Below are 27,840 nucleotides of genomic sequence, written 5' to 3'. Positions count from 1 at the left end.
TTGTTTCAGGAAAGGGGATTTTCTTATATCAAACATTTGCAGATAACTGTGTGTACTACCTTTTCTACATGAACAAGAGTTTCTCTAAGATACATATCTAGAAGTAGAATTGCTGGATTGTAGAACATACTTGTCTTCACCTCTATTAAATATTGCAAAAATTTATAGCTGTGTGTCAAAATGTAAGATGCTTCATGTTCTCACCAGCATTTGGTTTTCACCAACACAATTTGATGACTGTGATATGATTATCTTGTTTTCATTTTCATTTCCTTGATTCCTGGTTCAGTTGAGTAACTTTTTAAGTGTTTATTGGCCTTTCAGATTTCCTCTTCAGTGACTAGACTTACTTACCTTTCTCTTGTGTTGTTTCTCTCTTTTGTATTAATTTGTTCTCTATGTATTATGGCTTTATATCCAATTTTGGTTAAATGAATCACAAATCTCTTTCAGGTGAAGGCTGATCTTTGCCATTTCTTTATGGTGTCCTTGTTTTGGAGAAATTTAAAATTTTAATGTGCTCAAGACATGTTATCCTTTTTTTCTTCTGAATTTGTTGATGTTTTGTTTGTTACATGTAGGTCTTTAACACACCTAGAATTTGTTTTTGTAGATGGTGTAATGTAGGTAATTGAGTTTTTTTCTTTTTCTCCTGTATGGATAACCAATTGTCTCAGTACCATTTATTGAGTGTTCTGTCACTGCATTAGTTAAGAATGTTTCTAATGATTTTGTGATTCTTGATGCTCTCTTTCTTAAAGGTTTATGAGAATTACTCATTTGAAGAACTGCGTTTTGCATCACCAACTCCTAAGAGGTGAGGATCATTTCCTCGAAGCTTAGCCAAGACATGTCAGCTGCTTACGACTAAAATCACCATGCGTTCCAACTTTCTTGTCTATTAAGGAAATATTTTGTAGCATTTTAAAATTCCCAGTAGAGATTTGCTACAGGTTTTATAATGTGTAGATTTGCAGGAAGCATGTATTTATATTGAACTGTAAATACTGCCAATATGTTATATAATACCGAGGTAATATAGAAATAACTAGTATCTAAAAGTATATATTAAATTGGCTTGTTTTTTCTGTTTTTATTTCCTTCTCTCCATCACCTAATGGAGTGGCAGAGTGATTTTAATATATGTTGCACTTGTTATGAAACTTAGTTATGAGAACTCTGTTTTTGAGCTCTGAGTAATTCTGTTAACTCCAAATTGAAGCATGTTTTTTGGCCGACTGTTTTATTTGCTCACTAGGGGATATTCCCAGGGCAACAGGAAATACCAGTTTGAAATTCAGAAGAAGAGAAATAAATTTTTGATCATCTTTATAGATATGGTATTTAAAATTGATTAATGACGAATGACCAACTGCAGAGATGACACTGAAAGAAAATAGGAGACCTAGACCTAAATCCTGGGGCAATCCAAGGTAGTCAGAAAAGAGAAAGCCAACAAAACACTTAGAAAGAGTGGCCAGTCAGATACAAGAAAAATCAGAAGAAGCAAAAAGGTTTTTCAAAAAAAGTAGGAGTTGTAAGTTATCAAATGCCACTGAGAGATTGCTGAAGATAAAGAAACAGCCCCTGAATTTGGGGACATGGTGGACATTGGTGACTGTGACATAATCAGTTGCAAGGAAGTATTGGGAGCAAAAGCATAGTTAGGATAAGCGTTGGAAGAGAATGGGAAATGAGGACATGGAGAGTGGTCGTTGACAATTGTTCAGGTAAGTTTTGCTGTAAATGGGGAAAGAGCTATGAGACTGTATTATAGGGAAAGGTATGGTATCACGGGGAGGTGTTTAAGATGGGACATGTTGAAGTTTTTATAGAAATGACCCAGTAAAGTGGGAGAAGTTAATGATGAACAAAAGAGAGCAAGAGAATTATATCACTGAAGTGTTGAATGAATGAGATCCGTAGCACAAATGGAGGGGCTGGCACTGGACAGGACCCAGGCCATTCCTTCCATTGTAACAGCAGGTGGAGGAAAGTAGATTGAATCTAACTGCAACCTTAAGGTTGTATCTGATTGCTTATGTTTTTCAATGGAAGAAACTGATGAGGTCGCATCAGCTGAGAGTCAGAAAGAGGGGTACTGGAGGTTTGCAGTGAGGAAGAAAGAGTAAATTTAATCATGGAGAGTAGGAAAACATACTATGACAGGGCAGTAAGGTTGCTATTCATTGTGATCATATAATCAGAAATTTAATGTTTGCTGATACATGTTCATGATGATGTCAGCTGTTTAACCAAAGTAAATATTGCAGTATCAATCTTATTTCCTTTCAGACCCAGTGAGAATATGCTGATTCGTGTCAATAATGATGGCACTTACTGTGCCAACTGGACTCCAGGGGCTATTGGGCTCTACACTATTCATGTTACCATCGATGGCATTGAAATAGGTATTTTTCTAAAGTTGTGAGTTACTTAGTATAAAGAACTAGAATGAAAATCCTCTTTCTGTTCTAGCTTGCCCTTGTCCATGTATCACAGACATGGACAGACTTCCTAACTTGCAGGGAGCATCATGTCTTCCTTTATAATGAGTACGTAACTTGTGCATTTATGAGGTCCTAACATTTTGTAATAATTTATGAGTCATTGTAGCCCTCATGACTCCTTTCCTGCGTTCCCTAATGTGCCTAGTCAGGTTCCATCTCCTCCGTGCTGCCCTGTAACCACATGCATACCTCGTCTCCCCGTCATGGTATATCTTCCTCTCCTGGCTGTGAGCAGGCCTCTTGCATCTTTGGATGTCCCAGTGTGGTTCAGTGCCTGGCACACAATGAGTGCTCAGTAAATACTTGTTGAAAGAGTGAGTTTCTTTACCTTCCACTAACTTTGAAAAATATGTTACCTTTCCTTTGGGGATTAATCTTTCTCTACTCTTTATTTTTAAATTATCCAAATACTTGGACAGCAGTTGGATAAGAAAGCTCTAAAAAGTTTATCAATATGGATTCTTTAGAACACTTATCTTTTTTAATGCTCCTCAAGCAAATGGGTTCCTCTGATCAGGTAGATTTAGAACAAACCATATATTGTAGTCTCGTCTCAGATATTCATGCAATTCATATTATCATATTTGGACTTTTAAGACATTCTGTAATTAAAAATCCTCTCAATTCGTTTAATACTTATCATGAAACCCTTTCATGTAGAGAAGAGAGAAGGAGGGGGTAGAGATAAAAGTAACACTGTTCGAACGTTCCACCAAAATACCCTTTGGGAAACTTTAGTTTGTTTTTACATGAAGATAAAGAGGTGCTTTACCTTGATGTAACTGTAAGATATATAGAATATGCATTAAATGTAGTGTAACTGTAGGATTGGGGCTTCCCAGGTGACAAAGTGGTAAAGAATCCACCTGCCACTGCAGGAGACATGGATTTGATCCCTGGGTCGGGAAGATCCCCTGGAGAAGGAAGTGGTAACCCACTTCAGTATCTTGCCTGAGAAATCCCATTGACAGAGACACCTGGCATTCTACAGTCCATGGGGTCGCAAAAGAGTCAGACCCAACTTAGCAGCTAAAGAACAACTATAGGATTAGATATATCAGATTCATCTGTACCATCTGAGAAACCTTTAGCGGAAGCCTTTTGCTGTACTCTTTTATTTCAGAGTATCCTTAAAGCCTTTAGTTCAGCAAACTTCTGTTGGTTCTAAGTGAAACATTGTTCTAGATAAGGCAGTTCCTGTCAAGTGAACAGCTTACTGATGATTGCAAGATAAAGGGGGCAAACAAAATCACAGGAAGTAAAATAAAATACAAGTAGTGTCATGCAAGGGATACAAATTACAGAAGTTCAAAAGTGGAGACAGTCAAGAAAGGTTTTATCTTTGCTAATAGTGGGTAAAGAAAACTAACATAAATAAGAAAAATCCACTCATATTCATACATATTTTCTGGAATGACATTGAAGAAAAAGATTCATAGTCGCTTAGAACCTTCATTTTCTTCCCTAACTTCTTAAATCAACTTTCCCCAGAGGTGACTAAACTGATAGTAGGCTAGGACCTTGCTTGACTGTAGGCAAGGACAAGTTTCATTAGAATAATGATGATGATGATAGCTAACATTTATTGAGTAATATATATCAAAAATTTTTATACAATCATATATTCTATATGTATTTTTAAAATCCTTTTATTCTCACAACAGCTCGGTGAACTAGGCGCTGTTCTTAAAGAGTCAAACAGTTAATGACAGAATTAGGAACAATCAAGTCTAACACCAAGCTGTGCTGCCTGTTACTCATGAGAAGATTGTTATAGATGACAAGTAGTGCTCTGATCAGATGTTAATGTTCAATCACACAAGGGTTTCTTTTTTTGTTATTTAAAAATTTTCAGTATTATTTAATATAGTCTATAGCCCCTCCTCTTTTCCTGAATCCCTGAGACTCCCCTTTGGAATCTCACAGTCATTTTTCCAAGTACTTGTCTATTTTTTAGCTGTTAAATATTAATTACCTTGAAGGACAGAATTCAGATATTTCTTTTAATTGTCTAAAACAGCCTGTGAATGTATATGAAGTTAGGTTTAAGGGTCTTCCGTCCCTTATATTCTCAAATGTTACAGTTCCCTTCCTTTTCTTACAGATGCTGGCCTAGAAGTCAAAGTAAAAGACCCACCAAAAGGAATGATACCACCAGGAACTCAACTGGTCAAACCAAAGACTGAGCCTCAACCAAATAAGGTTAGGGGAGAATGAAATTAGAACATGAATCAGTCTGAAATTTATTAATTTTCTTCATTGATGCTTCAAGGATCCAACGTCTAATACTAATTTCAGTATTTGAATTCTAAGTATTCCTAAATAAACTTGAAGACTAGTTCATGGTAATTCAAGGATAAAACTGTACTTTTTGATTTCTTGGTATAATGCTATAGTAATTTATAGACTCTGTATACTTTCTGTTATTGAAAGTTTACGATTAACAAAACGTCTGTTGACATTAAAGTGTGTACAGTTGTCAAGATTAAAGTATCCTGTGCTGTTAAATTCATTTCCTAACATTTAAAGAGTAAGTGCTATAGGAATTTTAGTAAACTACTTACTTATTAAAAAAAAGAAACATAGGTAATAGAATTTATATCATACCTTCCTAAAAGGAAAAAAAGGCTCTTTTTTCCTTTTTATCATATGTCTTCAAAGTTTAGAAAAGAACTTATCAATATATAAATAATTTTCTATTTTTTCAATGATTTACAGTTTTATACTTAAAAATGTTCTCTTATTGTTACAAATAAGCCATTGTTATTTGCACAGGAAGACCAGCTACAAATAATTTTGGAAGCTTTCTCAGAATTATACTTTCAAGTCTATTTATCTGTTACCACTTCTGAGGTCTCTCTACCATGATTCCCCTGTTTCATCTGTCTGTCTTTGCCTTTCTCAGGTTCGAAAATTTGTGGCCAAGGATAGTGCAGGGCTCCGTATCCGTAGCCACCCTTCCCTTCAGAGTGAGCAGATAGGCATAGTGAAGGTCAATGGAACCATCACTTTCATTGATGAGGTAATTTGTAAAGAAACACTTGTAATAAATTTTGGATGAAAAATTTTTGTACTGTTTGCATGATATAAGGTTACTAAATTTTTTGTTAGAATATGTTTTAAGCAGTTTGGGTAGTGTTTGGAAAATTGTTTCACAGAATTTCAAAATTTTGTTCATTGAGTTTCAAACATTGCATTTATTTTTCTCTATCAATGAATAACTAAAATTATATTTTTAGCATAAAAATTAACATGCTAGTCAGAACCAGTATGAGAATTCAGTGAAAACGAGTAGTTTTTCTTAAATATTTAAAATGTTGTTTGTTTTTGTATGTGTTTGTTGTATCACTTCACTTTGGACAGGACATTTTTCTAATAATGTAACTTATTAGAATAATCAGTAACTTCTGATTATTAAAATCTAAATTGAGGGGAAGAAAGGCTTGTGTTCTTTTGGGAAACCTCTGGTTTTATTATTGAAGTGTTTATCTCAAACTGTGACTTCTTTGTGCTTTTACTTCAAAGTGACAATATGTTTTACGATCTCACCATGTGAATTATCATATTGCTTGGCTTCCTGGTTTCTTTCCTTAAAGGTTCTCTCATACTTAACTTATGCAAAAACTAGATTCTTAATGTCCATGTCCACCATTATTTGCCTGCTTTGAGCCTTTCAGAACTTTGCTGCCTTCCTCGGAGTGATGGGCAGGCATGGCTTGTTTCTGGTGCTTGTATCCCATAGATCCACAATGATGATGGTGTGTGGCTGAGGCTCAATGATGAGACGATAAAGAAGTACGTTCCTAACATGAACGGTTATACCGAAGCCTGGTGCCTCTCTTTTAATCAGCATCTTGGGAAAAGTCTTCTGGTCCCTGTTGACGTAAGTAAAAGGTGGTTTTAAAGAGGATTATAGGTGTACCCTGTCCTCATTACAGGGCTTTCTTTAATTAAGGCTTCTCAGTTCTGAGGTAAACCACAACTAAATAACTTCAAGTGCTTGAATTCTGAGAGCTTCTGTTTAATAAAGGTGAAATTTGGCAAGGCTAAGGCCTTTAACACTTATATAGTCCATCACAGGAGGAAGCAGTAAATTAAACTAGGCCTGCTGATTTCTTTCCAGGGAGACAGGGAATGAGAGTGGCTAATGAGAGTAGTTAACATTTTTTTTCCTTTCTTATTCACGCTACTGTTTGGAATGAACTCCACACTAAAATTTAAGAATTCAGTATTACTATTCATTTCAGAAACACATATAATGTTTTGGTTTTTTTTTTGGTGGTGGTTTGTAATTTTGTGTGTTGTCTAAGTTTGAATCTTTTCATTCTTGGTGTATGATACTACCTCGTTAAAACAAGGTGGATTTTTAGACTTGCAGTACTATAGCGCTCTAGTTGAAGCTCAGTCTCAGAGTCTGCGAGAATTCTATTAGCCTCTTTGACAGATGCAGTGGAGTACATAGAGCCAGTGTTCAAAAGTTTACTGTGTCACTAAATCTGATAGGAACCCATGGCTCTCTTTATAATTTTTTCCTTTCCATCTCAACTAAATATTTGACTTTACTGGAGATAGAAAGCAAAAGGAAGTAGCTCTTAGTATTTTCTAGTTTGACTTTATGTTGAAGAATGAATGACATTAATGACATGACACTGCTAATATAAATTTTTATTTTAAAAATAATCTTAGTATTTTAAACAGTTGAATTTCTTTAAAAAGAATCAGTGCATAAAGCTCACTCTATCAAATCAGTCACTGTGTTGTTTGTTTTTCTCCTTGATAGTCCAGAGTAATGTTCTCCAAAAGGGTGGCTATACAAAATGATGCTTTTGAGAAGAACATAATAGAACTTCTATTTGGATTTATTAATCACATTCTTTTTTCTGTTCTTTTGTATTTGTTTTATATAGTACAATGGGGAAAGAAGCTGTCTATATATTTTTAACTACTAGATGCATGATAGAGAAAGTCAAGAGAGTTTTGGTCTACTGCTTTTTTTTTTTAATCTAGGGCTAGAAACTTGCCCTTAAATGGTTTTAATCCATCTCTCATTATAGTAACCAGATATTCTTCAGGATAATGAAGATGATATTTTACAGCAGTAATTACAGTAGCCATTGTGTTTATTTTGTTAGCAGTTTATATTTTAAATTTTGACCAATATAGGGTTTTGTGTATTTTAAGGCCCTAATAAGGCATTATGTTAGATTATATTATCTTTATGACTTCGAAATTACCTCTGCTTCAAAGATTTTTTTTCCTAATTCCTTTGTGGCTCATTTGAGGAGGTACTTTTGGAGGAGGAGGATATTCATACAGACAAAACAAGAGAATAAACAAAGGTAGCAAGGATGAGCAGGAAGTATTCTGAATGCCATGGCTTCATTTTGGAATCCTCATGTTCTGTTACCTGATGCTTTTAAACTTTAGCCAAGAGATGGTTTTTAGCAGACAATCTTGAGGTCAGAGGGAGAGGAGGTAAATGGAGTGAGCCATACAAGTACTCAATGGCTTTTCACTGCTGTGTGAGTGAATGAAGAGGTTATCTCTGACTTAATTGGAGACAGAAAGCAAAAGGAAGTAGCTTTTGGTATTTTCTAGTTTGTCTTTATGTTGAAACATGACATGAATTCTCTTTTGATGTAAGTAACTCAGAGTATCTGGTATCACTGAGAAAGCTGAGATTTTTCTGGTTCCTTAATTTTAAGGATGATAGTGACTTGAGATCATTATAAATTAAAAGATGCCAGTAAAAAAGGTGGGCATCAAAGATACAGAAAAGGAATCTGAAGGCTGTAAAGGAGGAGAAAATGGAATTGAAGGCACACTGGTAAATTGTTTCTGTGAATAAGGAGATGGTATTTGTGGCAGTAGGTAAGTTTTTAGGAATGAGGAAGAGAGGGAAGAGGTGAAAGAAACCATCATTTCCATAGAGAAAAGAGAAAAGCCATTAGCTGAGACTAAAACAACTGAGTTATGTTAGAGAGTTTAGAAAAGCCATAAGAATTTGTAGTAATATTTGAGAGAAATAGCACGATCTGACAAAGAAAACTACTTGTTTAGGGACTGTTGCACCACGAAGGACCCAGTGAGACTGCTGGATAGATGCATTCTGGAGACACCCTTCTTCCCCATGGCCCTGGGTCTCCAGAATTAAGAAAGCCAGGAAAGCAGACAGTGCTGGCCGGAAGTTCCTGGGCTGCTGTGACAGGAAAATAGGGACAAAAGGGAATTTCAGATGCTGATGAAAGAGCGATTGAGAGCACCAGCTGTGGGTTGCAGCTTAAGTTAGAAATGTGAAAGGATTAGTGGAGGGTCCAAGGGACTCGGAGGTCTTAATAAAATGCAACAGTATAGTGAATGCACTGTACTAAAGGAGCTGGAAGGAGACAGGCAACTTGTGTGATAATGTAGCATATTTGAAATTGATTTCATACTTAGAGCATTTTATTGAATGAAATGGATTGTTAATGTGGCCACATACACATATACAGGTGCTGGCAACACTGTGACCTGTGAGGTTTGAAAGTGAGTTCATTTACCATCAGAGAAAGGGTCCCATTAGGTACAGTATAAAGTTATGGGACAAATGGGAATAATTAGCTGTTGGATCAGGAAGAAGCCTAGCACAGTTCTGGTATAAAAATAAGAGGACAGGTAGATGACCTAAGTAAGGATTTGCATTGTATGTTTGTGACCAAGGAGGACAGAGGGTATGTGTGACAACCGGCATGGGGCTTCAGACAGAACTGGTAATAAGTTGCTTCAGTGTGGGTGTTAGATGAAAACTGGAGTCAGAGCCTGGCATAGGCAGGAACAGGCTGATTTCCCAGGGTTTTGATTTTCAGGACCAGGACAGGCCTCTTCGACAGTCAGTAAGCTTTTCGTGAGTACCTTACTCTGCAGGACAGAGCGTATGAGTCCATCTCATCCCCTGGGGGAACTAATACAGCGAAAGAAATGCACTTTGCTGCTGCTTCCTCTGCTTCTCTTCTTCTACTGCTGGAGAAATAACTTGCCACCCACTCTGCCTTTTTATACTTCATTGGTGAATGAATCAGCTGTCAGTTATGGCTAACCATTGTAAAAACTATTCAGTTAAACAGAAAGCTGGCAGATTTGAGATAAAATTAGAGATTATCAAGGACTGATGCCACTCACTTAAAAAAATGCAAAAGTACCAAAAAGTTGCCTTGAGCAATCTTTACATCAACATGTTCAACTTCTCTAGTTAAAACAATTTTGTGTTCACATGAATGGATGTGCCATATTTAGAGCCTGACCTAAGCAAACTGAAGGGGAGAATAGGGGTAGGGATTGGAAACTGAACACTGAATATTTGATGATCTGTTTTTTAAAAAGATTGCCATAAGTAGCTATATTTAGAATAAACTTTAAAGTGATTTTTGTTACCCTGTCCTGTTTCTGTACTCATACTGCAGAACCCTGGTTTTCATTGTAGATATGTTCTTTAGTCACATTTTGGCCTGACCGGCAGTAGTTCTATTTAGATGTCATTGAAAGTAAAAGCGTTAGTCGCTCAGTCCTGTCTGACTCTTTGTGACCCCATGGACTGTAGTCCGCCAGGCTCCTCTGACCATGGGGTTCTCCAGTTAAGAATACTGGAGTGGAGTGCCTTTCCCTTCTCCAGGGGATCTTCCCAACCCAGGGATCAAACTCTGTTCTCCTTCATTGCAGACAGATTCTTTACTGTCTGAGCTACCAGGGAAGCCCTTAAATGTCATTACTTTACTAAAAAATAATGACATCCTAATTTGGTTCAAATATGACTTTAGTAATGCTCTTGTTTAGAGATTAAATTGCATTAGACATTCATATTATGAGTGTTCTTTCTAAAACCATTTTTAAATCATTGGAAAGAATCAGGATAACTATGAAGAACACAGATACTTCCTTGTGAGGTACTCCTGGTCTGTTACACTTATTGCCCCTTTTAGAATACACTGTTTTAACATTACATTTTAGTCTCTGTTTATGTTATTTCATTTGTCTAAAATGCTTTTGCTTCCTTTCCCCAACCCCCTAACTTTTCTAATACTTTCCTAATTGGCCAAGCTCAAAAATTTCTGTTGACATTGTTCATCCATGTAGTTAGTTATCGCTTCACTAATTGTTCATTCAGCATATGAGTCCCTGCTATGTACCAGACACTAAGCTGGGAAGAAGGTGTTGGGTGGAGAGGTAGAGGGGAGGGGATACAAAATAATTGAGAGTGCAATTCTTGTTCTTAGAGTGCTCTCTGTGTAATGTGGTAGATGTACTGTGTTCACCAAGTTAAGTTGCGTTATGATGAGTTAGAGTGGCTTCACTTAGGAGGTGACATTTGAGGAGGTTTCAAAAAAACATTGCCAGAAGAGAGTGAAGGAATTTCACATTAGAGAATCAAATATCCAAAGTTATGAAGGCATACTGCGTTTGGTAACTAATAAATAGTTAATAAGGGTGAAGCATGAATTGAGGACAGAAAGATTCTACATACTGGGGAAATTAACTTTCTCCCTTCCTGCTCAGGTAGCACTTTGTCTGTAAAAGCAGAAAAGGCTTACATCTTCTCCAGCTACTCATAATGCTTAGTTTGTTTTCCTTCTCTTTAGCCCATTTGTATTTATATACCTCTTATTTCTGTTTCTAAGGTCCTTAAGGGTTAGGACTCACTGAAGATCCCCTCTTACTCTGTGTGTTTCTTCCAAAGTGTTAAATATTTCATTTAGTTTGTAGCAGACTTTCAACATTTGTTGAATGCTAAATTTTAATTCTTAGCATTTGGTTTGATGATACTGCTTAAAATAATTTCTGTCTTATGCTCCTTACCTTTATTCTCTCATTTACTTTTCAGTATATCCATTTGATATTAAGTTTGTATCATTCTCATTTTTCCAATGAGAGAAGAGAACTATTCTTCCGAGATCATAAGTAGTAAGCAGTGGAGCTAGTTCTAAAACTCCAGTCCTTATAATTCCAGAGCCTGTGCTTGTGTGTTTAGTCTATCTTCATCTAGTGAAGACGTAAGGGCAGATACAGTTATAAGAGGATAAAGTAAATATAGCTATAAAAATCATATTATTTTGGCTAGAATTCCACAATTAAATAAATACAAATGCTCATAACCCTAATGGTTAAATGAGAATGAATACTGTGATGTATGTTCAAGGATACCTGGGGAAAGCTGGTTTTAAGTTAAAATTCTTAAGATTTGGAAACTACACATTAAGCTAATAGAATGTTTCATACACCAGGGAAAACAATAAGTTTAAAAAGAGAGAAAAAATAATTTATGCATGTAACGTGGGAAACATTTGAGTGCCTGTGATAGAGCCTAAATTTTTTGGAAAGCAAGTTTACTTCTATTATAAAAATAGATACTAGTGATTTGAAATTTATAGGCACACTTCATTGTCTACTTTGTCAAAAATGAGGTCTTTTAACATTGTAAGGTTGAGTGATAAAGTTTATATCAAGGAAAGTAGATGATACCTCATTGCTGCTGCTAAGTCACTTCAGTCGTGTCCGACTCTGTGTGACCCCATAGACAGCAGCCCACCAGGCTCCCCCGTCCCTGGGATTCTCCAGGCAAGAACACTGAAGTGGGTTGCCATTTCCTTCTCCAATGCAGGAAAGTGAAAAGTGAAAGTGAAGTCGCTCAGTCGTGTCGGACCCTCAGCGACCCCATGGACTACAGCCTTCCAGGCTCCTCCGTCCATGGGATTTTCCAGACAATACTTCATTAGAAATATTCAAAGATATATTTACAATGCTAATATTATTCAAATTCTTATAGAAGCAACTTGAATCTCCATGCAATTATACAAACCACTTTCTACCTACTTAGGCTGATTGATGTTCACATATAGAAAGTAGGTTGATTTTTCTATATTTGGGGACTCTGAAGATTTGGAGGAGAGAAGGAAAAATATCATTCGCTATTCTCTCATATAACATTACTCAGAGTACTTGGTAAAATTAGCATATATTTTATGTCCAATTTAATTCTTTTGGGATACCTAATGATGCATGGTAGTCACAGCTTTAATATACCCCAAATTTCTTAGTTTTGTTTTCTTAGCAAATTTGTGTGTATGTGTATGCATAGACCTGTTTTTCAGTCTTAGTAAATACTAAATATTTACTTAATACACCATTAATAAATATGTTGTCCTTAAATGGGTGTCAAAAGCTTTATTTCATTCCTAAGCTTGACATTTACGTTTCCTAAACAGAATGGAATTGAGGCCTTTAAAATAACACTGTCATGGTATATATGTTGTATTTAATTCTCCTGAGATACTTATCTTTTTCACTTTAAAAATAGTAATTCCTAACTCTGTGCTCAAGCATTGGGCATGTTTGGTCATGTATTTCACCATAAAAATTATTCTTTTATTTTGTCTCTTCTGTGCCTTGAAGTGTACTGTCTTAGAGCTGCAATTTGGTGATCATCAATTTAGTTAGATTTTTAGCATACTTTAGTTTTATAATTTTATTTGGCAGAACTTTTTTGCCTTCAGAATAGTCTTTGAGGATAAGATGACTTAGATTATTGTAGATATGTATGTATTTTTTAATGTATATGTATGTATATACATACATACATATGTAATGGTACTCAGTCTATAAAATTATGCAATATGAAAACTAATTTATATGTTTTAATGGTGAGAAATTGAGACTCTGAGGAAATTAATATTTTCATGTATGTCCATATCTTTAGATTAAGTTTTCCTGTATTTTCAAAAGAAACTATGAAGTTTATTTTATTTTTAAACTTCAGTTTTCTGTTTGGTGCTTTTTTGATACTTGATAAATGCAGTATTGTTAGGACACCGCGTTTTAAAAATAGCCTTACAATAAACCAGTGTACACTAAGAATTTTCTACAAATGTAGAACAAAGCAAAAGAAGTGTCAAATTTGAATCCACGTATAATTTACATGTACAAATTGTATTGGCAATTTGTTACCATGGTTAGCAGTTACGTCACTTTAAGGTATCTCAAGCTATTTCAGGTTAGCATGAGGACATACTAACTCATGCTGTCAGACTCAGTGAGTTTAAACACTGAAATAAATATAAAATTTTTGAAATTGTCAGTCACCACATTGCTTCTTTATTCCTAACTCAGTCTGCATTACTTCTTACAATGTTTTTCACACTGCTTTTCATATTAGAAAAAAATTATGCTAAAAAATAGAATGTGCTAAAAAACACTGATATTGTTTTAGTTTGAAAGTCCATACCATTGTCTCTGAAAAGGAGAAAAACCTTTGAGCAAATACTCCGCAAATTCTTAATATACATGGATGAACCAATAAGGACACCTTTTCACGCCCAAAATGGCATTTCAGAATGCGTTGCAATATGTATCCACTTTACCTAAAGAGAAAGTACCCTGTCTGCTATCTATTTTTAAATGTGGAGGGACCTTTGGGTTTTGTTTTGCATTTATCTGTGGACACATTAACAGAAACGCTTTTCCCCTGGCTTTTATATGTCTTGTATTTCTGTGTTAGCAGAGGTGTATGTATATGGATATATATCTGTATCTGTCCATGTACATATATACGTGAGGAAGATACAGAACTGGAGAATATGAAATAGATTCTCATTATATAAAATGGCTTGCAGTTGGTTGGGAATTTTGTTGTTCATAACTTTCATTAACATTTTTAATGTCCTCTTTTTTTGTATTTATATAAGCAGTAAAATTGTGTAATTGCTAGTTTTTGAAAAGATTTTCAGTTCAGATCAAGTAAATATATTTAATAGAATGATATATCTAGGTAGATGTATATCATTTTAATTGTCATGAAAACATTTTGTAAAAATGTTGTTTTTTCTGGGACCATGTTGCTGTGAATTGGTTGTTCCTTAACAGAATATTTTTAGACTGTATGTAGAGATTCTAAATGCTCTGTGCATTTCCTAAACTTTTGAGAGGGAGAAAACTAGGTCTACCTTTTGATAAAAATTAATTGTTTTTTTCTCTATGTTTTTCTTGTCAAATTTGCTAACAGCTTTCAGTAACATTTCCAAGTGATTTTTTTTCCCACTTATAGAAGAGAGCAAAAGTAAAAAAATGAATTAGACTTTTTTTACTTTCTGATTTTTTTGTACTTAAAAAAGTAATAACAAGTTCACATATATTAATTACATGCACTTATTATTCGTAGTACTAGTTACACTATCTATACAATCTGTATTCTTCACATTGTCTTTATAAACAGCAGACCTTTTTTTTTTTAATAATAAAACAAATCTGGCTTTACTGGAACAGATACGTCAGTCATTTAAAGGAGTTTTAAGTTGTCCTTCTTGCACTGTCTTAAGCTTGATATCAATGTCTGACTCTTAATTGTAGCAAATGGCATGACACACTATATCCATGGAGAGCTTTTGACAAAAACTTATGTATGAGAATTTTTTTGCTGTGTGGTTTACTCAGGTGGCTTCAGTTTCCCTGTAGTGAAATAATATTCTGGTGCTGGTGCTGGCATACAGAACGTTGTTACTCCTATGAACGCGTCTTCTGCAGATCATCTCCTGTTCCCTTTCTTTGTTGATATTTTTCTTTCTTAAACTTTGTCACTCAGAATATCTTTAATGCTAGCCCAGGAGTCAGGGATTTGGACGTATTTGCATGGACTTCCAAAGCTTTTTTCCCCCAGGTGAGTTAACTGTAAGGAACAGTCATACATTGTGCAGGTATTTCAGCATGTATAACGAACTTTACATTATATCTTTGAAGCCTGTGCTTAAGATTATTTTTTTTTTTTTGCTGAAAACAGTCTACATACAAAGTACTGCAATTGAGTTTCCCTATAAACCCTTTCCCTTTATTTCTGCCAAAGACTGCATTATTCAACTTTTACTTGACTTCAGATTTGCTATATTTAATTTTATGACTAGCTTCTCCAGCAATTATATACAAGTCTAGCTTTTTCAGACCTTGCTTATTAAGTGGGAGAATTTCAGCCCCATGGCTATTCTGTTTTTTTCCCTAGCCTTGCTCAGTGCTGTTTTGAATATTCATATGAGAATGGGATGGAATTGCAAGGAGCAAAAAATAACATTGCAGTTCATCAGTTTCATATGATGGTGCCCAGGTCTTAAATCTCTGTATTAACTAAAACGTGAATTTTAGAATTGCTTGAGAATAACAGACATAGTTCTGTGATTTTAGGTCTATCAGTTATTTTTATACTGTTCAGTATTTTTAAAAAAGGATAAAATTTGCTATATATTTATTAATTTATATATTTCTTTAATCAATAAAATATTAAGTAGTTTAATACAGTCTTCCTATGTTGTCATTCAGTAAAGAACTTGCAGTTATTATTAGTTTTTGCCCAGACTTTTCCCTCACTGTTACCCTGAGTGGTCAAATGAGAAATATTATCAAAACTTAATTAAATGCTCAAGATGTATCATAAAGACCAATGAAGTTGTTTTTTTTTCACTAAATCTATTACTGTTTGCTTAGTTTTTACATCATACCATGGAATTTTTAAAACAACAGTTGTACATATGACTAATTTTACTCTTTAAAAAACTATGAAATAGTTGTGTTTGCTACAACTAAATGATATATTTGCTAAAATTAATTATTCACTTCTAGACATTTTAAATGTTTACTGAAAACCTTGTGAATAAAATAGCCCAATTAAAGTTTAAACCTTACTCTCGATTTTATTTTGAGTACTGTCTTTGTATTCTTATAGGTGTGCACATGTATAAACTTTTACACATATGCAAAAATAGGTAAACAAATGCATATTTTATTTTAGATTTTAAATTTTTCAAATAGTTAAAATTCTCATTTTCATGAAATTGTCAATGGATAACTGAGTGTTGGATTATATGATATAAAATTATATAAAATATAAGTAAATATTGTCCATTCCTTGTATTTGTGTAAGTCAAAATTGATAATTGTTTATCACCACAATGAAATTTGCACAGTATTATGTGAAGGTTAATAATGGATTGAAAATTTTTCCAGACCAATCCTATCTTGAAGTCAGAGGTACAGAGAATTTTTTAATCCATATTTTTTAACTTTGTGATTTTATTTTTAATTTCTACTACATAATGGGTATCTATACATATCTTTTAGAATGATACTACTCTTAGGGATAGAGCTATTCAGTCATATTTTATCTTGCATAATATATTAGTAGATTTTTAAATTTTACCCTATTTATAACATAACTAAATATCAATTTAATTTTAACCAAGTATTTAAATAACTGTTCCATTATGATCATTTTTTACTGTATTTGAATAAAGCAATTTGTAGAGCCTGTATCACTGTGTTTAAAAGTGCAGTTTCAGGACTTCCTGGTGGTCCACTGGCTAAGAGTCCTTGCTCCCAATACAGGGGGCTTGGGTTCGATCCCTGGGCACGGAACTAGGTCCCACATACCACAGCTGAAAGATCCCATGTGGCCTGACCGAGACCTGGTGCGGCCAGATAAATAAATACAAAAAAATGTTTTAAAGTGCAGTTTAGATGTGTTTTAAAGAAGTAATAATAACAATGAAAGAACTTCCAGTGTGGAACTTTTGTTTACATCTAGTTGGGAAAAAGATGTTCCCATATTTTGGGAAGGTTGTTATTTCTCTTTATTACATTTATATAGAAAGTAGTTTCATCATGGCATTTAGATTCAACAAATAGTTTAAGGCATGTTCTTTTCATTCATTTTAGAAGTGATTCTGGTATCCAAATACATTATAGAAACTGCTTTTTTAATGTTAATCTCTCCTCTCTACTAAAACATGATCATCTTTTTCTGTTAATAGCATTAATATATCACTGTCTAATAATAGTCTAGCAAATCAACGAGACTTTTATTTGTGCTATATTAAGAAAAGGTGAGTTATTAAACTCTTATAAGTACTCTTATTCATAACTAGTTAAAATTGAGTGGTTTTATTTCTTGCACATTTTTCATCATTGTTATCTCTGTTTATAGATAAGTCTCCAGAATTTTTATACCTGTTTTCCTATTTGTTAATAGTTATTACAAACAAAAATGGAAGAAAATGAAGATTTAGAATTTTAACCCATACCAACAGGCAGCAATGCAATAATAATGATTCAGAATTCTTCAGTTGTGGTTCATATAGTAAATTATTTTCATTTCTCCTATTGTTAAATATTTCACTGACAGACGTAAAATCAAGTACTGCCATGTTCCTCAAATTAGAGGGGACAGGAGCTAAAGTTCAGCTGCTCTCCTGCTATAATTTTCTTCTCCAGCTCTATTTTAAACATTATTCAGAATTTAATAACAGAAAGATTCTTTAGTGTAGTGTTAACAGACACTTCAGTTATTTCTGTATATGTGTACTTTTTCTTAGTTGCTGTATTATGAACTTGCTTTAAAAGCTATTAAGAAGAGTATGTTGAAAGTGATAATAGATTGTATTTTGTTTACTTTCTTTTTCCTATTCAAATTTTCAGGAACCTAAAACTAATACTGATGACTTTTTCAAAGACATAAACTCCTGCTGCCCACAGGAAGCCACAATGCAAGAACAAGATATGCCGTTCTTGCGAGGAGGGCCAGGCATGTACAAGGTAGTGAAGACGGGACCTTCCGGTCACAACATCAGAAGCTGCCCTAACCTTAGAGGTATCCCAATTGGAATGTTAGTTCTGGGAAACAAAGTCAAAGCAGTGGGAGAGGTATGGATTCTTGTAGCTTCATGACTTCTAAGACATTCATTCTTAATATAATACAACCAAAGCATCTCTTTCTTCCAGAGGTTGTCATTTCCATCCCAGGTTTTTAAATGTTAATGTTCTTAATCTTTACTTGTGTTGAAAATACTAATGCGATTTATCTGTGCTTTTTTAAAACAATTTTATTCTCATAATTATTCTTGTGAAAGCAGTGTAGCAAAATGATTTGTACTGTTTATAAATGTTCGGTATTTGCACATATCTTTCCGTTATTACAAATGTGTACTACACTGTCATGGATGAATAGCACTTTAAAATATTTGCTATGAATCAGCATGGAGATGTGTTTAAAGGGTTTCATTTCTTTGTGCCCATTCGTGTGTCTCACTGAAGTCCTGAGCAAATAACATTCCTCTTTAGTCCACTCTGGCATTTGCCTCAGCTGACGATGTAGTGTGTCATGCTATTTCTCAGTGTCAGGGTCACTTTCAGATTGCAGTATAGGCACTATCAACCTAACCGATAGAAAGTGTGCTATGTTAGGACATTTTACGTGCCAAACAAAGAGCCACGTGTTTGGGGGTACCATTTAAATTTATGTATGAATTATCCTGTGCCTTAAAAACCTACTGTTTTTACTGAAGTCATCAGTGAGCATTATTTTACAAGACTGTTTATTGATTTCTGTCTTACCTCAGGCTGTGGTCTTAATTTCAGAAACTAACTTGATGTTAGAGAGTTACTGGAATAATTGCTCAAACTTTTTGCTGGTGTTCGGCCTGAGCGCTCTGAAAGAATCAAGCCAATCAATCATGCTTTTTGTTATGTACTAGGTAACCAATTCTGAAGGTACATGGGTGCAGCTGGATAAGAACAGCATGGTAGAGTTCTGTGAGAGTGATGAAGGAGAGGCATGGTCCTTAGCTAGAGACAGAGGCGGAAACCAGTACCTCCGACATGAAGATGGCAAGTTGGCTTAAATTTGTGATTTATTCCGATTTACCTTTGCAACCAGAAATTTAAAGTGTACTGTATTTCTTTTGTTGTAAAGAGCTTTTATGTGTGTTTATTTTTGACGTAAAATCAAAGCTGAGGGTTTAAAAATCTTGCAAGTGTTGAACTTCATGTGTGAAATACCTAGGTGCTAAATGAATGCACGTAAAAGAAGAGAATTAAAAGGAACTGTGAAACATAGGAATTGGTCTTATAAAACCTGCTTTCTTATTTCATTAATAAAATCAGAATTTTATTTAATTTTATTAAATCATCGTTGAAAATGATAATTCTTCTGTTCCTGTTGAGGACTAAACGTTTTACTCTTTCTACCACTAAATGGAAGTTCAGTTTTCAAGCCACTGATCATTGTACTTCTCCCAGGCAATTTCATCCTGTTGAATTCTCTGTTAGTTAAAGGAGCATTGAATATATGCATAGCTTCTTTTGAGGGTTTCCTGTTTTGTTGTTAGAATTTCAGCTTTAAACTTTATTTTGCTGTTTTTCAACAATGATCTCATTTGATAAGAGATTTTCCATTTTGTCCTCTCTTCATTCTCCTGGTGGCCAAACCTTGTTCAGACCATGTCATCATTTGAAAGTGAAAGTGAAGTCACTCAGTCGTGTCCGACTCTTCATGACCCCATGGACTGTAGCCTACCACACTCCTCTGTCCATGGGATTTTCCAGGCAAGAGTACTGGAGTGGGTTGCTATTTCCTTCTCCAGAGGATCTTTCCGACCTGGGGATTGAACCTGGGTCTCCCACATTGTAGGCAGACGTTTTACCGTCTGAGCCACCAGGGAAGTCATGTCATCATTCAGGTGAAGCTTTAACCGCTCCTGACAGAGTAAAGGGTTAACCCTGATCCTAATGATCCCAATTCACTGCTAGAACAAAACTGATATTACCTAGAAGTTAATTTTTATTTCTTCATATTCAGATTGTGCATCCCTCTTGGTCAGCCACAGATTCTTTATCTTTGTATTCCTAGTGCTCAAACAGTTTGGCACATACTCATTGTTCACTAAGTTTTCTAAATACAAGTTGAGTCACAAAAGTATTATCAAAATAAGACTTTTCTACCAAATCTCAAAATTTATAGATAGGGTCAGACAGTTAAAAGAACATGTGTTTTTTAATCCAGAAGAGTATGAAGTTGTAATAATCATTATCCAAGAGGTAATATGGCCATAGTATAGATAGATTCAAGGCAAGTTTGGAATTTGTATGGATAATAGAGTATGTTTAGATTTATTAACATGGTACATTAAACATTCTCCCATTTTCCTCACAACATGCTTTGAGATAGGTTATATAATCTTCATTTTACAGTTAAGGAAACTAAAGCTCATAGAATTTATAATGACTTGTTATACCACTGGATACCGGGCAGATGAAAGGCTTGAGCCAGAATCTTCGTCCATATTTCAAATGCTGTGCTCATTATACCACACTGCATCAGTTATCCACTGAACATGATTTGAGAACCTGCTTCTTCCCCTTGCCTTTACAGATACATTTTTCTTATTCAAGGATGATATCATCATAAAATAATGTTCTGAGAGAGTAGAACTGTTCATTATGTTTTGAAAAGTAGAAGACTTCATTTCATGTAAATCAGACATTTTACAAGCTAACTTTAGTAGTTATAGTATACTTACTACATATATATTAGTGATATATTTATTACATATCCATCAGTCTTTAAACATTTCCATTATACAGGGATATTGAGATACAAATGAAAATAACCTAAAGTAAGATCAGCTTCTTATAAACATAATTAAATAATCTGAGAGGGGTTTAAGTGACTGTCAGAGCCTTTGTAGCTTAGTAATCATTTTAGCTTTTAACACCAAGGCTTCCATAGTGGCTCACAGGTAAAGGCTCCACCTGTGACACAGGAGACCTGGGTTCAATCCCTGGGTCGGGAAGATCCCCTGGAGAAGGAAATGGAAACCCACTCCAGTATTCTTGCCTGGGAAATACAATGGACAGAGGAGCCTGAGGTGCAGCGCATCATGTTGCAGAAGAGTCGGATACAGCTCAGTGACTAAACAACAAACAACAGCAATAATTTCAACTAGCAACGAGCATAAATTCTAACAGCGGGCTTTGGAACTGCACTGCCAGGGTACTAATGCCACCTCTGTAGCTTTTCATTTGTATGACTTTGGCCAAATTACCTGGTATCTCTGTGCCTCTGTTTTCTCATTTACAAAATGAAGATAATTTATAAGTTGAATATGAAAGCTAAGTGAACAAAGCTGGCAGATGGTAAGGTTAGCTATTATTGTTAAAATATAAGATGCTTTCCATACTAGAAAGTAAGTTTTAATATGGGAAGTTGTATTCCCATCTATTTAGAAAGTAGAAGTTCTTCCTGTATAAAATGCTTCTTAAATCAGGATGTTGTTTCTACTAAAGTATATACTCAACCCTAAAAGAGGTGTTAAGAGAAGTTTAAATTTCTCTGTAATCGCTTAATGATTTTTTGCTGTGTGTGTGTGCGCGCGCGTGTGTGTGTGTGCGCGTGCGTGTGTGTGTGTGTGTGTGTGTAGTGTGAATCTTAATATTTTGACATAAAATCTGGGGTCATAGGAAAGAAATAAAAAGCTAGTGCCCTAAAGTCACTAAGATTAGTTTGATGTGTTACTCAACTAGTCTGCTCATTGGTATTAGTATGTAACTGAATTAGTATGGAAGTAAGATTTGTCACTATAGTAATTTATTCATATAGAGCAGCATAAGTAAAACAAATCCTTTCCTCTTTGTAAAAATCTTTTGTAGGCCTCTGATGTCTGTAGAAAAAGCTAATAGGCAAAGATACTGCTGTGGTCAAAACAAACATACTTGGTACTTAGACTTTCTCAGTCTAGAGGGTGAGAGCAGAGCTGTCTTTTCCATTCAGATTGTTGTTCATGGGTAAATTTCAGAAGAAATGTTTTGCTACTGAAATACCTCATACTGAAGAGTTTTGCCTAAGAGAAGTGCTGGGATTAGTTTCTTGAAATAAAAAGCCTAGACATGCTGGTAAAGAGTGAGACCATACACTACCACCAGTACAGCAGAATTCTGACTTATGGGTAGGAAGAAAACATTGCCACTTTCTTATAATTCCATTTCAGTTTAAAGGGATATAAATTTTAAAATATATTTTAAACCATCAGCTATTCATAATGCTGTTTTAATGGAATAAATACTATTTTTTCTTTTTTACCATTCATTTGATAGATTTTACTTTGCCTTTTATTAGTTACATTGTGTTAATAAAAGTGCTTATAAAACCAGGTTTATCATCCTTCCATTTAGGGAACATATCTTTTATATAATGAGTAAAAATAAGTACAGAGTTAAATTTTCCATAATTTTCACATTGAGAACTTAAAATATTTTATAAATGAAAATTTCTTTTGATACTATATACTTAGATATTTTGAAGATACTTTTCTATTTGAATACTGGTATAGAGGATATTTTAATTTCCGATTTATGGGACATCTGTTTTTATTTTATAAAATGTCCTTGTATAAGTTTGTTACGAATATAAGTTCCTGGTCCAGAAATATTAGTATACATTCAATGATATATCCTGCCACAATAAAAGCAAATTGACTCCATAACGGCATATTCCATTTCTAAATATAATAGTGGATTTGATAGATGAAAACAAAGCTTTGTTGTGCACTTTGTCGGTGTCAGTGACCTAACTGGTAGACTTATTATCAAATCTAAATGTGAGGTTATTTTGAAATTTACTCATCATAAAAATCTTTCTTGCCATTTTCTCTCTTTATTCTATAGAGAATAGCATATAAGAAACTAATTTTATAGATGTTCCTTTTATTGTAGAACAAGTTCTTCTGGATCAAAATTCTCAAACTCCTCCTCCAAGCCCTTTCTCAGTACAAGCTTTTAATAAAGGGGCAAGTTGCAGTGCCCAAGGATTTGATTATGGACTGGGAAATAATAAAGGTAGGTATTTAAAAGTGAGTGTCTTACTTACCTAACAACTGTAGTATTTTTATTACCTTCTCTTACCCATTATTATTACTGTTCACCCACAGAACTTTTTTAAAGTTTGTTAAAAGAAAACTAACAAAATGCTTATGAAGGTATTCTTTTTTAATTAATTTATTTTTTATTGAAGGATAATTTTTTTTACAGAATTTTGCTGTTTTCTGTCAAATGTCAACATGAATCAGCCATAGGTATACATACATATTCGATTTGAAAGTATTATTTTAACAAGTTTTGTTTCTATCCATTTTAGCTTAAGTTTATAGTTCTTATTTACTTGTTCCCATTTTATAAACACTCATTTTGAATTCACATCATTAAGATTCTATATCACTATATCTAGTAGAACTTTTTTTAATCATCCACTTGCTATTAAATGTTAATGAGCAAAAAAAAAAAGCTTTCCACAATGATCTGTTTAAAATCAAAATATTTTGAGTAATATTTTTAAGTAATATTGTATATTAGCTTTATTAAATATGTGTAATTTTGAATATAATCAGTTATCGTAGTTAATTTTGAATTACATGAAATGATATCTTTGGGTTTGATTTTATAATGAAACCAAAAAATTGTAAAAAGTAAAACAAAACCCCTAAGCCATATAAATATTAAAAGTATACAGTTTGTTTTGGTAGCTTTAACAGAAGAGACCAGAATCACGGACAGTCCAAATAATAATTACTTTGGAATAATTTATGCTTGAATTTCATCTGTAATTCCATTTGTATGTAAATTTGGACAGTGTTTCTAATGAACCTGATCCTAACTCATAGCTTCAAAATCAGTGATACTGTCGGCAGGTGGCGTTCAACCGGACAATAGGAAGGAGAAGATAGTCTCCATGGAAATACTCCAACTTTAAAATGTTATTTTAACTAATTCGTAGGATTTGATTTTCAGAAACAAATACAGTTGTCTTAATACATGACTTGAAGAGAAAGTGAGATAGTGAAATAGTCAATGAAATACAAAATACATCATTATGGAGGAAATACTCAATTCAAAATAAAATCATTTTCTATTTGATACCTTTATTGCTTTCCACAATGTATTTTTATGAAGGAAGCCTTAGCTACAAGATTTCTTTTGGCTCTTCCTCCTGTATTGGGTTGCTCTAACCTACAGGCTTAGGTACTGTCTGCTCTCTCATTTCTGGTAGCTCAGATTTCAGCTAACTTAAACTAGATCTTCATGCTTAAGTAGGGTAAGTGATTTGTGGTGTTTGCTTCGTGTCCCTTTCCTTCTACCACTGCCAATCCTTAAATTAAAATCTCAATGTTTACTTACCACATATACCTGTATAGCAATCTGTTTAAAGCCATGTTTAATTCAAATTGTATGCTTTAAGTCTCTAATATGTCCAGACTGTACTGGTGGCTGTCACATTAAATCAGTCTTTAAAACATAGTTTGATGAAACATCTTAAGAATAAAAATCAACTTTTAAGAGACACAGACATTTCTGAGAACGTTTGGTCTTTTTTTTTTTTCTTGAGAACATTTGTTATTAAATAAAAATAGTGTATTACTTTTTAAAAGTGACTTTGCTAATATTGTTCAGAAATAGCATGGACTTGTTAATAGACTTTAAAGGTTCTTAGATGGAGCAAAGAAATATTAAGAAATTTTGATCTGATTATATATATATAACCTCTGTTTTTATCTTGCCTTTAGTAGTAGTTCTCATTTTCTTTAACTCTTGAACTACCCAAGGTCAAGCAATTGTTTCTGCAAAAATTCTTTTCCCTTAAAACAATTTTATAAAATTCTTCATCATCTCTAAAATCTTTCCTGTAATCTGCAGCACTAAATTTTTTTTTTAAGTAAAAACATATAACTTTTGTTCACAGTGCTATTTCTTGTTGGTGTTTCATTTACAGTTTTAGGCTAGGGAAGTGCTGTTTTCCAGTTTCTGCCTCAGCTAGTCTGGAAATGTTTATTGTTCTCCCCTCTTCTTTAACGTCAATTAAACCTTTGAATATATGTATTCTCATAAATAAGGAGCTATCATCCATCCAGTTATATCGTTTCATATTTTGTTATTTTTGTAGTAATGTCCTTTGTAGTTAATTTGAACAAAATTTCAGAATTCATGTTTGAGGTACTGTTTAAATAAGGTAGATTATATTCCTTTTTATCTTATAGGTCTGACGGATTTTTATATTGTCTATCTGAGCAAAAGAGTTCATGTTTTTAAAAATGTATAATTTCTTTGGCAATAGCAACTTTAAAAAAGAAAATATAAATTTAGTAATTTATAACTAAATATTGCTAAGTTAATAACATACTTTGCCCCCCTTCAATCCTACATTAAATTATTCATATTATTTGCATATTTTCTGCATGAAGTATACTACATATGAGACAGAGTGATGATAATCACTGTCAGATCCTGCATAGAAGATGACATTAACTTAGGTTTTCATTTATATTTGTATGATACAAATGAGCTTATCATAGTTACTTCATAGACTCTGTATGTTCTCCTACTACTGCTAGATGTAAGTAAATTTAAATGGGTTTGTTTTTATAGGTGGGCTATTATGTAAAATTTGTTGGAGTGCTTCTGTTATTAAAACAACACATAGCATTCAGTCCCTATCTGAGGATAATGATCACCAACTTCCTCAAGAGTTCTGAATTGGCATTGTTTTATCTAGTGTTTGACTATCTGAAATGTCGTAAAGCACCATTTACTTTGCCATTTTGGATGTTAATTAATAACAAGTTGTAGTCTTCGCTGTTTTGCCCACTGCAGGTGACCAACTGAGTGCCATATTGAATTCCATTCAGTCACGACCCAATCTCCCAGCTCCTTCCATCTTTGATCAAGCTGCAAAACCTCCCTCTTCCCTAGTCCACAGCCCATTTGTGTTCGGACAGCCCCTTTCCTTCCAGCAGCCTCAGCTTCAGAGTAAGTCTTGTCAGCCTTACCTGCCTCATCAAACCATTTCTGAAGCTTTGTTCTGAGTTGTTTATCAGTTGTTAATTATTTTTCAACTCACCTAGTTGGTTTTATTTAAAAAGGATGTTATCCTTTCCCACGTTTTTGAAGCACTTAAGGTGTTCTGACTTAAGACATACCTCAGCTAAGACATTTATTTGTAATCACATTTTTATTAAGTGTGGTTATTAAAACATTACTATTATTTTTTGTTCTAATTCCAAAATAAGCAAATTATACTATAAAATATATAAAGAAAACATTTGATATATATTTTTTATAAAATGCATGACTATGTTAAGCATCAGTTCTAGGGATAACTTTTGTTGATTTACATTGGAGTTTTGTTACTTAGCAATGCCCCAAGAGAATGAACCTATTTCACTTTACTAGTGGGTGGAGGAGAGGCTGTCCTGGGCAGGTTTGTTTGTTTCTTTTAAGTGAATTTGATGTCTCTGAAATGACTAGCAACTTAGGTTTCCAGATTATCTCAAATTGTCTCTTTTCTTGCTTATTATTGTTGTTGTTCTTAATATATTAAACTGGTTATTTGATTCCAGTTCAGCCTTCTAGGCAAAAGGCCCTTCATCCATGATATAAATAGTAATTCATACTGATCTGGAAAATAGAACCAAACAAACTGCACTTATACTAGCCAAGTCTTCTTTTTTCTTAATAAGCTACTGAGGCTTCCGCATAAATGTCTCAAAATTCCTAATATGACACCAGTATGCTCTTCTTGGCTGTCAGCTTACATATTGACTATATAGTATGTAAACACAGTCACAGAATTGAGAAAGTTTATCTCAGCTTGTAGAGTCATCTGTCTGAATTCAAGTGTATGACCTCTTTGCTTTACTTTAAGGAAGTCCATTCACACTTAGATCTAAATTATTTTTCTACAAAAATACCTTCATGACTATTATTGGGATTACTTAAGAGAATACCAGCTTGTTTAGTTTTTGTTAGGACCTAGGTAGTATATCGTTAGCAAATGATATTATTCATTGTGATATTATTATCTGTTTTAGGAAAAGAATATACTGGAGTATAAGCTTTCCTAGGTTTGCACTAAGCATTAGGCAAGTTCAATTAATTAGCTTTTAAATATAAGTAGTATCAATTTCTAGCTAATTATCTCCATTCATATATAATATTCACTTTAATATCTTTTAAAAGAAGAATTTCAAGGAAACATGATAGTGTCATGTGTGTGAAATAGTGTTTTTCTTCCTTGATAAATATTATGATGAAGACTTAGTTTACCCATTTAATGGAGCAACAAACATTTTACATTAGATGTACCCAGGTTGTAGGAAGTCTTAAAGGTAAGGACAAGGAAATAAAAAGGAAAAAATTGTAACCAGGCAGAAAATTCATATTAAATATAAAATTGTAAAAGAGAAGTTACCCTGATAATGTCATAGTGGCAGCAGACAAGAGAACTAAGGAATAAGGACCTATTTGTTCCTCCTCAAGGGTCATTGCAACTCTTCAAAAACTTGTCTAAAGAAAGTATAATTACTGTTTTTATTTTACCAATTATTTAGTGAAATATTATGAAACAATGCAAAGAAAATCAGATTTGTCTCTTTTAAAGGACAGTAGGTTCCTAACTGACATTGTGTCAGTGTAATCTTGTCCACATTCTGTCTGAGTGTTATTA

At 33.9% G+C, this 27,840-nt stretch overlaps 1 protein-coding gene across 23 annotated transcripts in view; it reads left to right on the top strand.

The window, feature by feature from the left end:
- The window catches only part of MYCBP2 (MYC binding protein 2), a 273,135-nt gene that overhangs the window by 189,590 nt on the left and 55,705 nt on the right, over positions 1-27,840 (top strand). For 9 of the 23 annotated variants that reach the window (XR_011259486.1, XR_011259485.1, XM_069601843.1 and 6 more), the window contains 10 exons: positions 762-817; positions 2,296-2,411; positions 4,615-4,712; positions 5,416-5,532; positions 6,253-6,393; positions 15,115-15,189; positions 17,991-18,215; positions 19,046-19,178; positions 23,061-23,183; positions 25,965-26,144. Coding sequence is in view for 21 of the 23 variants with exons in the window: in XM_069601843.1 (XP_069457944.1) it covers positions 762-817; positions 2,296-2,411; positions 4,615-4,712; positions 5,416-5,532; positions 6,253-6,393; positions 15,115-15,189; positions 17,991-18,215; positions 19,046-19,178; positions 23,061-23,183; positions 25,965-26,144 (1,264 nt within the window). In the remaining 2 variants the exon portion in view is untranslated. The remainder of the gene's footprint in view (positions 1-761; positions 818-2,295; positions 2,412-4,614; positions 4,713-5,415; positions 5,533-6,252; positions 6,394-15,114; positions 15,190-17,990; positions 18,216-19,045; positions 19,179-23,060; positions 23,184-25,964; positions 26,145-27,840) is intronic. The other 14 variants (XM_069601846.1, XM_069601845.1, XM_069601844.1 and 11 more) reach the window with 8 other exon arrangements.

Source organism: Ovis canadensis, chromosome 10 (genome assembly GCF_042477335.2).
Source record: "Ovis canadensis isolate MfBH-ARS-UI-01 breed Bighorn chromosome 10, ARS-UI_OviCan_v2, whole genome shotgun sequence".
In the NCBI taxonomy this organism is placed as follows: Eukaryota; Metazoa; Chordata; class Mammalia; order Artiodactyla; family Bovidae; genus Ovis; species Ovis canadensis.
This window is presented reverse-complemented; position numbering and strand designations above follow the sequence as displayed.